General features: G+C 39.6%; 2 protein-coding genes across 5 annotated transcripts in view; both read left to right on the forward strand.

Moving 5' to 3' along the window:
• The first annotated feature begins 2,686 nt into the window (after window positions 1–2,686).
• slc2a3b (solute carrier family 2 member 3b) lies at window positions 2,687–12,563 on the forward strand. 4 transcript variants are annotated; one of them, XM_039806425.1, is made up of 11 exons: window positions 2,687–3,035; window positions 3,593–3,749; window positions 6,761–6,865; window positions 7,355–7,515; window positions 8,034–8,274; window positions 9,184–9,346; window positions 10,107–10,294; window positions 11,653–11,757; window positions 11,851–11,952; window positions 12,059–12,262; window positions 12,360–12,563. In XM_039806425.1, exons 2-11 carry the CDS (start codon window positions 3,726–3,728, stop codon window positions 12,561–12,563), a joined length of 1,497 nt encoding a protein of 498 aa, XP_039662359.1. In that variant the 5' UTR covers window positions 2,687–3,035; window positions 3,593–3,725. The 4 variants fall into 4 exon arrangements, with proteins under 4 accessions (XP_039662359.1, XP_039662358.1, XP_039662360.1 ...); XM_039806424.1 differs by lacking the exon at window positions 2,687–3,035 and adding an exon at window positions 3,374–3,502; XM_039806426.1 differs by lacking the exon at window positions 2,687–3,035 and adding an exon at window positions 3,383–3,478.
• Window positions 12,564–16,452: 3,889 nt separating this feature from the next.
• Window positions 16,453–16,914, forward strand: part of ephb6 (eph receptor B6) — a 43,929-nt gene continuing 43,467 nt past the window's right edge. Inside the window, exon 1 of the mRNA XM_039805777.1 lies at window positions 16,453–16,586. Coding sequence (XP_039661711.1) covers window positions 16,481–16,586 — 106 coding nt within the window. The 5' untranslated portion in view covers window positions 16,453–16,480. The remainder of the gene's footprint in view (window positions 16,587–16,914) is intronic.

The raw sequence follows: 16,914 nt of genomic DNA on the forward strand, positions 1-16,914 counted from the left end.
TTATAAATACGTTTATAATGTTTAATCCCACACATGACTTCAAATTGACCAAATATACCTAAAATATCAAGTTGAACTAAAGAGAAACGTGTATAAAATTATAGAAACAATTAGAATATTTCTATTTGATGCAGTGACACAGCCGTTTTAAACATTGACGACTGTGTTTGAATATTTTGCTCTATGTAATATACCATAGGCCAATAGGAAAAGGTTCAATGAAGTGTTGAAATATTCAATATATATGTAGTCAAGTGTAGGAAAGGAAGTGTTTTCTTTCCTTAGCTTTTAAGCTATCCAACAGAAGATCTTATGGGACAATCTTGGGTTTGAGAGGTTCGTTATTTGCATTTGCAAATATTTTTTGTTGTTCCTTGTTCAAACATTATTCAAGCAAAACCTGTTATAAATTTTCTGATAAAATGGCTTTTAAGTAAAAGTTAAAAAAAATGGTGCACTATAATGGCCAAAAAAGCAAAACAAAGGAAGAAACAGGCTTTACTTGTCTTGTTGACTTCATATTAAGTCTATGCCACCTGAATTTACATACTGGGCAACTTACAGTCATGGATGTTTTGAGCTCAGGCTACAGGATATTGTTTGTATGGGGTGTGTGTGTGTGTGTGTGTGTGTGTGTGTGTGTGTGTGTGTGTGTGTGTGCCAGAGAGACAGAGACAGAGGGAGTGTATCTGTGTTTGCTCTTTGCAGATGTCTTATAATTTGATTTGCTCACTCAGGCCAGATCACCGGAGGAGATGCTGCGGGATCAGTTTCCTTGGAAACGGCTCACAGGATCCAGTTGGAAAGGCTGGGACAGAAAGGTGTATTTTGTAAAAGAATGAAAAAGTATCGATGCATTTGCACATCTCTCTCTCTCTCTCTGTCTCTCTCTCTCTCTCTCTCTCTCTCTCTCTCTCTCTCTCTCTCTCTCTCTCTCCCTCCCTGTTAGTTCCTTTTTTTGTTAATTTCAAGAGTAAATGAAATAATTGATTGCACAGAAGACTATTACTACACACAGAGAGGGAAGGAGCTACCACAGAACCAACTGTTGTACTCTTACAACAGATTTCCAGTCACTTTTTCCCCCCAGGTTCTGATGTATCAACTCATTGATGAATCAAGCACAATAGTAATGACTTACATCTGCGGGCAGGCCTTAGGAAAATGTGGTTTTATCTTAGTTTAGCAATAAAATATCAGTATCGTAATGTGAGTGGATCTGTCCAAAAGGAGGCTTAGTTGTTTTAAGGTATTTTGGCATATGTAGGCTACAGCATATCACCTAGATTGTCATATTCATAGTCAAAGCTATAGGTTCAGTCATGGTTTGGTTAGGGCTAAGGGCTCTGAATATTTCCTTGAAACACTGCATCATAGTGGCTCCTCTTCCTGTTGCGTATAAGTTAATGTCTAAACTCTGATGCAATGTGTAACGGCAAGTCCAAAATGAGCCATAGAGAGATGTTCTTGAGGTCAGATAATGTTTTTAAACTCATACTGGAATATCCTGTTGATCATAAATGAATAAGTAAATGAATAATCAATCTGTATTTAGTTTTGATGTCAACACCCAAAATGATCCGGTGTCCACTCATTCAGCTCAGGAATTAATGTCTATTTATGTCCATCATTTCTAGAACTGGACTGTTATCTAAAGGTTACAGTTTAAAGGATCACATGTGTGATTAAATGTTAAACTAGAAAACAACCTCAAAGTGTTGGCCTCCACCATCAACTGTAAGAGAGTGAGCTGGTAATTATGATCAAGTTAAGACTTTTTGAGCATAATTACTCCATCATTTATTCCTGCATTAAAAGAGTTTATAATACAGATCAGGACTGTAGCTGCCACTGACGACACAGAGGTCAGAAAATTCACAGACCAATACAGACCTTTATTTTTTATATGTGGTCAGTGTCTTCTGTTTCAGCATTGTATGGTAGACGACAGGCTTTTACATCTTTAAGTCGTTTTCTCTGGGAGACATGCTGGGTCAGAGGATATTTGTTTTTTAAAATAAAATTTCAAGACAATAACCAAACCAGAAAAAACATGTTCATATTTAACCTAACGTTAAATGCTAAATTGTCTCCCAAATCTAAGATCATGGTGATGTAATGTAATGGATGCTGTTGTTGTTGTTGACGATGGTCATTGTTGATTATATTGTAGGCTGATAGGCACTTTTTCCTACCCTATGTATAGGTTACTTTGACGTTGCTATCCATGCACTTGTAGGTCCTCGTACTGTTGTGTTCCAGTTGGAGTGTGTGTAGAACTTGTATGTATTTATGTGTCTTGTATGTGTTTAAACTTGCTGCACACCTAATCGCCCTTCGGGGACACAAATAAAGTTGAAGTTGAAGTCATGTTCAGGGGCCTCCACTTAAAACCGTCACTTAAAATGTAAAAATACAATAAAATAGGAACCCAACCTGCTCACCAAGTGGATTTACATATGGCCCTGCTTACTCCCATTTTCTGGAGAACTTGTCAAATTCCAGACTGGGATTTAGGTAGGCTGTGGAGATTGTGTCATGATGGTTGATGAAGAATTAGGAGGGCTGGGCTCCCCGTTTGTTTGCCACCCACTGAGCCGGTCTCATGATTTCTGCATGACCAGGCTTTGTATCTGAACTCGGTTCACATTGCCTTTTGTTCTCGCGCCCCCGGTGGGCAGCCGACGGGCCAGCAGCAGCACAGAGACTCCTTTCACCGGCACCGTTTGTTCTCCATCTCGGCTCCGTATTGTACGCTCGGCCGAGCACGTCCCCTTTCTTCATCTGAGCGGAAATGCATCTGCGCTGTTGTCACCGGTATTACGACACGAGTTATGCCGAAGTGACTCGGCTCGGAAATGTTGCGTTCGTTAAGAGTAAAAAAAAAAGAAGCTGTGAAACGTGCTGGTGAACTTGTACCACTTTCTATAAAATCACACAGATGGGAGGGAACATGAACATTTGTCTGAGCTAACACATCTGGACAGGACTGATTTACTGGATGCCCAAAAGCTGGCACTCTATCCCACATAACGGTAAACAAACATTTCTTTTTTTTATTTGTATTACAGTGCCGATTAGTTCATGCGGTTTGTCAATGTCAAAAATTGTTCACGTTAATTTGAGGTGCCGAATTATCTGTCTGTATTCTTATTATCACAATATTAGAATTAAAGTAGTTTACTAAATAAAAGTTGATCAGTACAGCATCATCTGCGGCTCCATCGCACATTGTGGGTTAAGTTCTCTGCAGTCTATTGAGAAGGTGTTTTATACTTTGTATTGATAAAAATAAGCAAAGCGACAGTAATTTAATTTGAAAAGAAGGAGTTACATCACTTGTTTCTAATTTGATTTAATGATTAGAGAGCAGAAGAGGAGGGTGAATACATGAAGCAGGGGGAGGGGTTTACTGTCATTTTGGGCACTAACTCCTGTTGAATTCAGTGAGTACAGAAAGTCTCTCTGAGTCCATCAGGTCTGGGGTTTATGATCCTTACTGGTATAGTATAGTTGTTCAAATTCTGTAAATATTGATTATTTACTCATTTAATGAATGTCACACATTATTCTTGTGTTTGTTTATTTTCAGGTTTTCTCGACTGACTGTTTGCAGAAGTGTGTGTGTGTAAGGAATTAGAGGCAGCTCTGTCTAAGAAGCTTCAGTCTGCGATCTGAAGAGTCCCTGTAGTTTTCTTCTGAATATCATCTATCAAGTAGCAGAGATGGAGCGGATGGAGGGCGATAAGGTACATATAACTGTTTCTAACTTCTATTGCTGCATGAGTTGCTCATGTGTTGTTGTTTTTTAACTTTAAAACTAATCCTTTAAAACCTGCATGTATGACACCCCTGTACAGTTTCTGCACATTAATCTTCTCAGGTTAAGCTGTCTCTCTTATTTTCCAGTGGTTCCTGCGGAACAGTGCCAGCCATTTTGCCATTGTTTGTTATGTTCTGAGCCTGTTTAGTGCCAACACATCCTAATGAATAAGAATGTGGTATTTACAAGTCATAGGCTGGCTATTCTGTATTTTTCCTTTCTGGCAAGGGCAGGAGATGAGGGTGAGAGTCTAGCACTCAGTCAGGAGATGACTAAGAGAGAAAGAGTAGGAGATTGGACTGGTGGGTGGCAAGTTAGAACTTGCGTGTGTTTTAGTTCTTTGATTGTATTTGCTTGCTCCTTAGAAAGGTGGCATAAGGGAATAGTAACCTAGAAAAGGGAAAGCAAGGATTAACAACTTGCAACAGCACAAATATAGGACAGATGGATAGTTTGTGTTTCTAGTGATAACCTGCTACACAAGAGATGTAGTGTTAGTGTGGACTTTGAATTTGAATGCATTACCTCTGGCGTTATAAAGAATATCTAAAGTGACTGAAAACGTGCCTGCTGTCAGTCTTCCCTGTGGTTTGTCTTTTGAAACATGCCGTTAAGGATGTTGCACATCATGTGTGTCGATGTAACTTCCCACCAAGCCACAATAAATACTAGCATGCACTCCAAAAAGCCTTGTGCAAAATGTATGCACAAAATGATTATAGTCAAATATTCCTTCCTTTTGTAAATATATTTCCTTCCGGATGTATTGCCAAAAAATGTGTTATGGAGCTGCTGGAAAAGCCTTGTTTATGACAAAGAGACACAAGAAAGGGTCAATGCAGTATAGTTAAAAAACATAGAGGGAGAAAACAAGTGGGAGAGAGGTTTTGAATGAGAGAGAGAGAGAGAGAGAGAGAGAGAGAGAGAGAGAGAGAGAGAGAGAGGAACGAAGATTGCAATATCACATGAATGTGGAAGCTGAGTTTGGAAGAAAACGTGTGTCAATCCAAAGTCGTTCTTCTAAATATTGAGAAAGACAATGCACTGTTGAAACACAGGTATTGCATGTGGTTTAAGTAAGGTTTGCTATTTAATATTTGAGGGGAAAATGAGGCAAACCTAAGTAAAGGAAGTAACCACATTAAGAGGGTAAAGCATAGAAACTGAGGTTTAAAGTTCAATGGAAACAGCAGCTTAGAAAAGAATCTCACTACAAGATCCATTTAGTAGCTGTTCTGGAGCTTCCATCATATCACATGGTCTTCATGAGCAGACAGAGTCTGACAACTGTCATTGAACAGTGCGTGTTCAGCGTCCATATTGTCTGAGCTAAACTAAGTAAATTTGAGTTGTCAGTATTTGTATTACTTTTAACATTATATGCTTGGCTGCTGATTTGACAAGTAACCTACGTATAAAACACAGATAACCACACTCCCTCCAAACATGCAGATAGACATGCATCATGCAGAAGTTTAATTTTGTAGTAACATGTTAATGTGATTATATTGTCAAATGTTAGACTACTTCTTTTTACATTTTCATTTCTTTTTTCTCACTCCAACTTCATCATGCTTTTGTTTTATTACCGGATCTCTTTATTTCCCCTTCACTGTCACTTTATCGTGTATGCAGCACTTCCTGTGTGCAAAACTGTCAAGATACTCTGTCCTTCACAAATAGTTCACATCAGCTTGTTGTGTCCTTATAATGAGACAAGGCCATGGCGACCCCGAGAAACACGCTGTGGCTTGATTACAACTGATTATCACTATCTTACAGTGGTGAAATATTCAAGTAATTCATCACTTCCTCCTGTGTGTTGTTTAATTTAGACCCGTCATGGTAAGGCACCTGATAAGAGCAGCCACAGTTATGAAGCACATTTTTTATGGTTTTGTTATCAATAAGGAACATTAGAGAGAAACTGAAGCAAAAATAAGTACAGGAAATCACATTAAGAGCATTATTGACCTGACTGAGCAGCTAAGAAAACCTGAATTATGAAGTTCTCTGTTGAATCTCAGTACATTAGAAAAAGGAGGTGGCTGATCAGATTAAATTGAATTGAACTGAATAAACATGCTGTTTCCTAATGTTTGCAGAGTTTTGTTATTTTATCTGTGCAGATAGTGATATCATGAATAGTTTGTATCTGTTTTCTGACTTGAGTTTTATTACAAATATCATGAATGTTTCACTGCCCATTTAGTGTTGAAAGGACTGGATGATTAAAATGGATTTCCTTTCATTAATGAGCTGATTTGGACCATTAGACTCTGGATACAAACAACTTGCAAAAGTTGGTGGGTGTATTACAGTAAATGTAAAAGAGAAGAAGTCACTAGGTGGGTTATTAAATCAAAGTGAAACTTTCGTTGGGGATTTCCATTTTTGGCATGGCGCCTCCACATAGCACAACTTCATTTAAACCAATTACTCCGTTCAGTTCTGCTTGGTTGGATACTTTTACATATTGCAAATTCCCCTCCCCAACATGCCCTGCCATATTAGAGATTATTGTCAGGTGTATTAGCTTGTTATTACGGGCTAATCCCACTTTAATTCTGAAACCAGCAGGAGAAAAAACACTCACAATAGGATTCAGTCTTATTCTCTTATGGTGCCTTTAGTTACTTAGCTGAGAAATACCTCAGAGCTGCAAATCATGGAGCTTGTGCAGTGTTGTAACACCTAACTTTCACAGCAGTGCTGCGAGTTGCTGATGCAGAAAGCTGAAAACAGGGAGGGAGAGCAGATGTAGAAAGGCTCATTGTGTGTGTGTGCGTGTGTTACCAGTGTCACTATAAACAACATGAGCTTTGTGGAGCTAGGGACAGGCCATGTCCACCACACAAACCGAGGGGGTTGATTGTACATAATGTCCATTTGCTCATTGTTTTAATCTTTCTCTCATGTCTTTTCCTCATGCAACAGCCGAAGAAGAAGGTGACCTTTTACCTTCTCTACTGCGTTGCAACAGCAGTCATCGGCTCGTTACAGTTTGGCTACAACACCGGGGTCATCAATGCACCAGAGCAGGTGTGTGTTGTGTGTGTGTGTGTGTGTGTGTGTGTGTGCTGGATACATTCTTGTAATGGACGTTTAGTGTTTTAATGTTTCAGCAGGGACAACTATTAAGAGAGAGGGAATAATAGTTGCAATACCACATCTCTCATTTTCTGATATTAATATTGTAATAACTTAAACACTTTTAATTGGCGATTTGTGAATCATTGTAACACTTTTAAGTTGTTGTTATGGACCTGTGTTTTTTTTTGAAAATTAAAGTTATTGTGCTCGACATGACGTCCCTTTTCATTTGTGAGCACAGCATTGCAAGGTGGCAATGTTAAAAGCTATACTGCCCCCATGTGGATGTGTCAAAAACTCCCAAATACACATCCAGCAGGAGCTTTGTCACATCTGTTAGACCCTAAATAAATGGTCTTGATCATAATTCAGATTAGACAAACACTTACTTTAAAGCAGCCACTTCTAATCCCGCCACTCTTTTCTGTGGTTTGACAGAAATTGCGTAGGTTTTTCCAGAATGTGTCGATGGAGCGGTACGGGGAGCCATTCAGCTCAGGAACCAACACCATGGTGTGGAGCTTTGCTGTGGCCATCTTCAGTGTGGGAGGCATGGTCGGGTCTTTCTCTGTCGGAGTCATGGTCACCAAATTTGGCAGGTGAGAATACTGTGGTGCAGGTAATGGTTTGATGTAAAATGACAAAAAGTAAATCAACCACGTCCTTTTCAGGATCATTTGTACACTTAATGATAATGGCTGTTTTGGTTCTTATATTTCCTTTGATAAGTCATGTAATAACTTAGAAAATAGATTATTTGTTTCATTTACCAAGCAAAAATGTCAAACATATGCTGGTTTTTGTCTTTTAAATTTTGAGAGTTCACCACTTTCTTTGTCAAATCTGATAGCAAATTAAATATCTTTGGTTTCTGGACTGGTGGTTGGACAAAAAAGACATAAGAAAACGTCCCTTTGGAGTCTTTCATTACTTTTAACTGAGAAAATAGTCTGCAGAGTAATTGTTACAAAAAATTAAATAAAAGATGCAGTTCTTATTTCCTTATGCAAACTATTTAGACATGCCTTTTATAGTTTCTTATTTTTTTTATTTTCTCTCAACTCACTCACTGACTCACTAACCATGTCCTTCCTTCTTACTCTCCTCTCTTCACCAGGCGTAAGTCCATGCTGATATCTAACTTCCTAGCTGTTCTCGGGGGGGGTCTGATGGGTATTTCGTCCGTGTCTAAATCTTTTGAGTTGGTCATTGTCGGCCGGTTGATCATCGGAGTGTTCTGCGGACTGTGCACGGGACTGACACCCATGTACGTTGGCGAGATCTCTCCCACTGCTGTCAGAGGAGCCTTCGGCACGCTGCACCAGCTCGGTGTAGTTATTGGCATCCTGGTGGCACAGGTATGATACCGTGATATGGTGATTATATTACTGTTATTATATTATCGATGCTTTGTGTATTAGGTTGTGCAAAAGCTGTGGACTTCTGCAGAAAAACGTGGACTAAAGATATCAGCTGTGCTTCAAGAATGTCACGTCCATCAAAATGAAAACATTGCACAACTCATCTCGAGTGCACAATGCTTTATTCACCTTTTCGGACATCTTTCTCAATTCTTATTTACATGACCGATCAATGAATTGTATACTGTATAAGGAAACTGGAAACAGCTCTAAACACTACTCTATAAAGGCAAGACAGACGGAAATGTTTGGTGTGTTGAGCAAAGCATGGTGTCCTGGAGAAGAGCTGGGCGACTAGTTTTAGTTTGATGAAATTGAAGCTAACCTCATATGAGTCCATTAAAAGCAGTGGTGGAATGTAACTAAGTACATTTACTCAAGTACTGTACTTAATTACAAATTTGAGGTACTTGTACTTTACTTGAGTCTTTTCTTTTCATGCCACTTTCTACTTTACTACATTTCAGAAGAAAATATTGTACTTTTTAATCCACTACATTAATCTGAAAGTTACTTTACAAATGCACACAAAGCACATGTAGTTTATAAAATGTTTTATGATAAATTAAGCTACCCAACAATATATAGGCGTACAAGTACAGCGGAAATGATTAGCCGATTAAACACTTAGTTTATTGACAGAACTTTTGATCGTTTCCGGTTTCTAAAATGTGAGGATTTTTACTTTGAATACTTAAGTACATTTTCCTGATGATACTTACATACTTTTACCTAAGTAATTTTTTAAAATTATTATTATTAGTACTTTTACTTATGTAAAGGATCTGAATACTTCTTCTACCACAGATTATAAGTACTTCATGCCCTGTATTCTGTGTATTTCAGATCTTCGGTCTGGAGTTTCTGCTTGGCTCAGACACTCTGTGGCCTGTGCTGCTGGCTCTGACCGTCCTGCCCGCCATAGTGCAGAGCATCATGCTGCCCTTCTGCCCTGAAAGCCCGCGCTACCTGCTCATTGTCCTCAACCAGGAGGAGGAGGCAAGGAAAGGTATGTTTTGAGACATTCTGCCAACAAGATGGCAACATCAGGTTTTAATGAGACTGAATTTAGAATTACTCTTTAATTTTCAATGATCTGTGGATTAAAGCATGGGCCTGTGATTTATTAAAGTGCTCATATTATGCTTTTTGGCTTTTCCCCTTTCCTTTATTGTGTTATATATCTTTTTTGTGCATGTAATAGGTTTACAAAGTGAAAAAGCCCAAACACCATCTCCAACAGAAAACAGTGTTCACAAATTGCTCCAAAAAGCTCTATTGTACTTTGCCTTTACTTCCGTGACAAACGCTCGTCACTTTGTAACACACGTTATAATGCTCGCATAGATGCTAGCGTGGCACGCCCTCATACTCTGCTTCTGACTGGCTAGTAGTCCTTACCTAGGTACTGCACATGTGTGACTCCGAACAGAGATGGAACAGAAGTGAGATGCCTCACTCTGTAGCTAAAACAGAGAGGAGCTGCAAAAAAAAAAAAAAAAAATAAATATATATATATATATAAATATGGTGGTTTTTTGAAAATGAAACCACATAAACCTATTCTGGTTCAACCTCTAAATACAATTATATTATATTATATTATATATTATATTATATTATTATAAACCTGAAAATGAGCATAATATGAGCACTTTAAAGTTTTATCACATTGTGTTCCAAGACACTTCCAGCCTTTCTTTACATCATATTTGCACAATAATGTACTTACTACCTCTCTATTCATCCATCCCTTCTTCTCTCTGTAGCGCTGGTGCGTCTGCGTGGCGTTGATGATGTGAGTGATGATATTCAGGAGATGAAGGAAGAAGGGATGAAGATGGCCATGGAGAAGAAAGTGACCATCCCCGAACTCTTCCGCTCCCCAAACTACCGTCAACCGATCATCATCGCTATAGTCCTCCAGCTCTCTCAGCAGCTGTCTGGCATCAACGCTGTGAGTAAACACTGTATCCTGTAATGGAGCACAGTGTTAGGGATATGATTATCAAGTGTCAGTCTATCATCTCATACATGAATCTTTAAAGGAGCATTCACTGAAATTATGCGAATGTGTCTGACAAGCACATTAAAAAGAGATGATTCTTGGTTCCAGGCAATGTTAAATTGAGTGGAATAATTTAAGCCACTGAGGGTCAATGGAAAGAGACAACCACAGTGGTATTTGATAAGTATTTTGTTAATAAGGTCATTGCACCAGGCTGACCAAATGTGTTAGTGTTCCCTCGTCTGACCTGACAATCACAGTAAAGCTGCAGCGACCTGCGGCTAAAGGCTGCAACATCGATTGAACTGTGACTCATCCACCAGCACAGTAGATATTAGCAGCTAGCTACACTAAACAATGTGTCTTATATCACTGTAACAATGGATCAAATTAAAACATCGGTAACTATAAGTATTTTACGGTCGTTCAGCTCACTGTTCCACAACTTAAATCATAAAATATTAAAAACTGTTACTAAAAAACTCTAAAACCCCACTGTATGCTACCTACCAGTGGTGTAGTCTAATGTATTGTAGTGGGTATACTGTACTGTATATAAATATATTGACCTATATATATGGGCCAGAATCTGCCTGCCTGAGGAGGGTGGGTGGGGGGCATATCATAGTGGGGGGTCTGTGTATCCTCCCCCAGGGTTATTTTCAGTGTCAAAGACTTCCTTTCCTGCATTCGGATACACTTTTATGCACCAATTTACGGTGGAAATACCTTCATTTAGCCTATGCGAAGAAGAAAAACACAGATGACAATTCAAAATATATAAAAAATACAATGGAAAAGTATGTTGTTGCATGTCATTGGGCATTTTTAAGTCGGTATATGGAAATCCTGGAGCTTTCTTAGTGGGTATGCTGCGTATACCTGCGTATCACGTAGACTACATCACTCCTACCTACCCAGCACCAACAACAGAAAGACAAAGTTAGCGACTAGCTGGTGAACATAGTGGAGCATTTAGACGCTAAAGAGCCAGATATCTCTGTCAGGAGTTGATGGAGACCAAAACAGAGCTAAAGAGAGTGAATATTGGACTTACATTCGCAAGATGGATGTAAAGACAGCTCCAAATAAATGCTAATGTTGCTCTGTGTCTGCTGGATGTGTAAATTAGCAGCTGTTTGCTAACACGTTAAAATGTGCTTATATGTCAGTGTTGTGTTTAAAGCTTGATGCTCTGCCCCCAAGTGGCCAAAAATCAACCAATGTAGGTTTAATGTAAAGACTATTTATTCATTGAAATAAATAGTAGCCAATAATAGTAACTCTTCATCTTTCTCCCCTTTTAGGTGTTTTACTACTCCACAGGTATATTTGACACAGCTGGTGTTACTCAACCCATATACGCCACCATAGGAGCTGGAGTTGTCAACACTGTGTTTACTGTTGTCTCTGTAAGTGTCTGACTACACATTTGGTGTCTCAATAAAAGGCACGTTTTCCATTTAATGGATTATTAATCAATCGTTTTCTTGTTTTGACTCCAGCTCTTCCTGGTCGAACGGGCGGGACGAAGGACGTTGCACCTGATTGGTCTGGGTGGAATGGCTATCTTTGCCCTCATTATGACGATCTCCCTGGTTTTGGTGGTGAGTGATGTTTGCTCGATTCCTGTGAGCTTTCAAAAATAAAAGTGTCCCCATTGCTCCTCAATGATATCTTGTCCTCATTCTCTGTTTTTCTCTCTCTGAGCAGAAGACCACCCCGTCTCTGAGCTACCTGGCCATTGTGGCTGTGTTCGGCTTTGTTGCCAGTTTTGAGATGGGTCCAGGTCCCATCCCCTGGTTCATCGTGGCTGAACTCTTCTCCCAGGGGCCCCGGCCTGCTGCCATGGCCGTCTCTGGTTTCTCCAACTGGACTGCCAACTTCCTGGTGGGGCTGGGTTTCCCTAAACTGGAGGTATGGACATTTACTTCACTAAAATCTTCAGATTTACGAGAAGTAAAGAAGTAAGTTTTGTCACGTAGTTACAAACACCTCTGTCTTATTCTCTCAGGAACTTTGTGGTCCTTACGTCTTCATCATCTTTACGGTCCTCCTCATCCTGTTCTTCATCTTCACCTACCTGCGAGTGCCTGAGACCAGAGGAAGGACCTTTGATGACATTTCTCAGGGATTCGCTGCCAGTGCAGGGAAACCCTCAACAGAGCCTGCACCCTTGTCCCCCACAGACAAGGTTCCCATGATGAATCTTCCTTAGAGAGAAGAAGGAAATCTCAGGGTACACCACAGACACAAACAGGTTTTAAACACATAGATATTGTAAGGAGTTATATTTCACAACACACAAATGGTGAAAGAGCAGTGGGGTGTTTAGAAAAAGCCAACTAAATACAGTGTGAAAGACTCCCCAGTCAGACATGATCAAATAATTGACAGAATTCCCTGTAATCCTGCTTTAAACATGGGCCAAACTTAACTGAATTACCAGTACTTAATATTTGTTGACATCCCCACTGCCAGCTCCAAGCATACTGCCATATACTGTAAGAGGATCAACATATGTCCCGTGTTAAGTCCCAAGTCTTCATCTACCCCAGTGTTAAAAGGTTGTGGATTTGGGGGAGGGTTATGTATTGAGGTCAAGTGGTTTTAGAGCCCGTAGTTTGACCCAAAAAAACTGACTTGCTGTGCCTGTCTGCCTGCCTGATGTGCCTTGCTGCCAGGAGGAGGGAGCCATGTTGTAGTAGAGTAGACAGAATGAACATAGAGGTGCTACAGCAGTCCCTCTCCCCTTCAGCTGCACAATAAAACACTGTCTATAGACTTGTAAAAGTAAGTAAAAGATAAGAAATATTTCTTTTCATCCTGTTGTAGAGGATGTTTGTGTGTTGTTCGAAGTCAGCATTTTAAAAAAATAGGACAGTTCTGCAAATTAGTACTGTCTACATCAAGTATATTGTTTGTATGAGAAGGAGTGTAATCTAGCACTGCCAGGCCTTAATAAAGTCTCCTTATAGACTTTCTGCTCTTAAAAAACACAACCTAACCTCTTGTGTTCAATGATTTCATTGCAGAGTATAGCCAGTAGTACAGTCGTTTACAGTAGGCATTACACAACAGTTGGATACAAAAAACTCAGGTGGCTACTTGTGTTATACTCTGCTTCTAACTGTGGCATTGAAAATTAATTTATCATCACTGTACTTGAAGCTCTCTTGACATCAGTACGTAACATCAACATCTGCATGGGTCGCGCGTGGGTCATGAAATAAAATATCTTACGATCTCGAAAATAGTGTTATGTGGTGTTAAATCAGTCAGCGTTAAACAGTCGTTTGAGGGATGTATTGAACACATTCACAAGTCTAATGCTAATTAAATAACAACACATATCTTATATCGAAATGAGGTACATTAGCCACGGTGCATAGTGATGTTGAATAAAAACACTAAATTAATTGTATTTATTTCAGTGGTTAATGCACAAAAAACATCTTATCGTATGTTTTGGTTTCTTATTGTCTGACATCATGTGTATATATTGTAGAATCTCCAGTTACTGCATCATGATCAACGATTACAGCACAGTGCTTATACATTTTGTGTCAATTTTTGTACAGTTGCATCTTCTTCTTGGATGTGCACACACTCATAAGGAAGCATTTTTCAATGTCTAAGCTTAGCAGCGCTTTATTTGCACTTTAGCAGTTGGACTACTTTCTAATGATTGTTTATATTGTTTGTGTGGCTCTCTGTAAATATACTGTATGTGTTAGGAAGTGTATGGTATTTAGATATGTGTTTCTCTTAATCTTGTTTCATCTGTGTTTTTCTTGTATCGTTACTATGGTGAATGCCACTGTTTTGCTTAACAGTAAATAGAAGTGACAAGTGACAACGCTTGAGTTTGTGCGAGAGTCACACAAGAGATGACCTCTACTGTTTTTCTATCATGTCCTCTCTTCTCCTGCTGTAATAATATGAGTGACACTTGCTTTGACAAAGGAAATAAAGTTGTACATCTTTTAAGGGAATGTGCGAATTGAATTATGAGCTTTAACAGTCTGGGTTTTTTTCTGTCTGTAATGCTACGAGTGAAAGCAAGGAATGTTTAATCTATAATTGTTATAGTGAAAGTGTAAGAGTATTTTGTCTGGTACCCATTTCTGCACTGTGGCCACTTCATTTCCTTTTCTGCACCGCGGCAAAACCTCAGTCAGCTGTGCAGTTATAAACTGTAGCTAACCAACCTTCCGTAACACTGTCATTAAGTCATGATTGAAAACCGGAGTTCAGTTCTTTCTGTGGCTGCTGCTGCTGAACAGTTGCATTTAAAAAGATGTATTCGTGGTTGTGATGACGTTTTAAGAGTGTGTGTGTGAGGAGGAGTTATGAGGTCAGGTTTCCTCTTGGGTCACTGCTTCAAAAGCCAAACCAGAACACAGAGATGCGAGAGAATATTTACCTCAAAGAGGAATTCCCCTGAAAATATACTTTAACATTGCTGCTCTAAAGAAAACATTCTTCGAAAATTACAGGTCTTTGCTGTTGTTTTATGAGTGTAGTTTTAGGGAAATCAAATCCCAAATGAATTGTTGTTGATTTTATTTTTTTAGGCAGTAGACAAAAAAAAACCTTAGGGCTGCAACTAACAATTCTTTTTCTTATTGCTTAGAACACAGGTTTTCTTCTCAATTAAACAATTTTTTAACAAAGTTCCCAGAGCACATGGTAACTGCTTAAAAATTTTCTTTTGTTAAATCAACAGCCCAAAACCAATAGATATTCAGTTTACTATCACAGAAGACTAAGAGAAGCAGAAAATATTCACATTTGAGAAGCTATAACCAGTGATATTTGGCCATTTTTGCTTAAAGATTTAATTAAGTTGATGGATCGATCACAAGTTAAAGATGAACTGATTACTTAACTAATCGTTTCAGCTCTAAAAAAAACATTCAGACATTTTATTTAAGCTGGCACAGGGAATACGTTCTTGCTGAACAAACTGAAAATGGATTAAGAAGTTTTAATTCCCCGCTTAATGACTGGAGGATCGTGATCCTTTTTCCTCTTTACCTCTTGGAGCAAAGAGCCTTGGGTAAAGGGCCCCCGGCTGGCTGGGAATGGGGCCATCTAACTATGTCAAGCCAATAGGCAACATCTCCCTGCAAGAGTCTACTGAAGTCTTACTCAGTGCAGTGAACTGGGGCATGAAAGCCCATCAACAAGCTGCAGTTCTGCAGTCTGACCAGCGAGTGGCGTGCATTAGCCAGATGGGCGTTCAGCTCTATGTGTTTGTATCAATACATCCATGGTTTGCATGTGTGTGTGTGTGTGTGTGTGTGTGTGTGTGTGTGTGTGTGTGTGTGTGTGTGTGTGTGTGTGTGTGTGTGTGTGTATATGTATATGTATATGTATATATGAGTGCATGTCTTGATACTGTCTGGATGAGTAATCCTGTGTGGCGAGGAGTGTGTCTGAGAGACAGAGGGGAGAGGAGGAGGAGGGGGGTGTTAGGAAGAGGGACGAAGGAGTGCACCCAAAAATGTGTCTAAATTATATTCATTTTCCATAAAAGGTAGAACTGAGAGAGATCAAGAAAAAAAAAGGAAAAAGAAGTTGGGCACCCTCACATGCCACAGCTTTAAAAATGCAAGTTAGCACAGTGTCCAGACATGTGAGGGATGCCACAGTTTGAGGCAGAGTCTGCCAGGCGGCCTTGCTGAAATTTGTGCGAGGCGTTAGGAGGAGAGCTGGAACTGACGTCGCTAGACATGTCTAGACAGTTGTTTTAGAGACCAGACAAACTTGTTTATTAATTTGTCCACCTCCTTCCCCTTTGTCACTTTCTCTTGTTTACTCTTCCTTGCTTTATCTCTGTCTTTGTTTTTCTCAAATATATATATATATAAAAAAAAAAAACTTTCTCCCACTCTCCTCATCTCTCTGACAACAGTGTTTTGTTTACTTCCTCTGTTGGCAGCGTACTTATTGTATGAGCTGCTCTGTAAATATTTTTCTCCTTTCTCCATCCATCCACCACCCCATCCTCTCTTTCTCTCTCTCTCTCTCTCTCTCCCTGTCAGATAAAGGGAGCACACAGACTCCACCCCCTCTCTCACCCCCCTCTCCCTTGCTCTGTCACACAAACTCACTCTATCTCCTTCTTTCATGCTCTCTCCCTCCCTCTCTTTCTGTCAGTGTCATTCTATAGTGGAGATGTGGAGTGTCTTTCTGTCTCTCTGTCTGTTTTTTCAGCCCAATTCAGCTGAGGAAGGTAAGAACTAAACTTTGACTTTATTTTAAAGCTATGATTGCGTGTGTGTGTGTGCGTGTGTGTGTTTATGTGAGTACAGCCAGATGGAGAGTTTGCACGGCACTCCAATCATGTGCTCATAATGAACCCACAAGTGAAGGATTGATACTTGGTATGCTTCTGTATTAGCTCTCTAAGAATGTGGCTCTCAGGGCATACTGGGCACTTTGACATTGTGTGAAACTGTGGCACGTAAGAAAGGGCACATTTATCACAAGAAAGTGATAAATTCTCAATTTTTGGGGCCCCACCTCCAGCTTGGGAACCCCAGAATAATTACCATCTTACC

The sequence above is a fragment of the Perca fluviatilis genome, chromosome 7 (genome assembly GCF_010015445.1).
Source record: "Perca fluviatilis chromosome 7, GENO_Pfluv_1.0, whole genome shotgun sequence".
Taxonomy (NCBI): domain Eukaryota; kingdom Metazoa; phylum Chordata; class Actinopteri; order Perciformes; family Percidae; genus Perca; species Perca fluviatilis.

What these genes read in the sequence shown, in the direction of transcription:
- slc2a3b (XM_039806425.1), top strand. Translation starts at nt 3,726, where the DNA reads ATGGAGCGGATGGAGGGCGATAAG. An exon ending in AGCGGATGGAGGGCGATAAG is followed by an intron (nt 3,750 to 6,760) that starts GTACATATAACT and finishes CTCATGCAACAG; the next exon opens with CCGAAGAAGAAGGTGACCTT. An exon ending in GGAGGAGGAGGCAAGGAAAG is followed by an intron (nt 9,347 to 10,106) that starts GTATGTTTTGAG and finishes TTCTCTCTGTAG; the next exon opens with CGCTGGTGCGTCTGCGTGGC.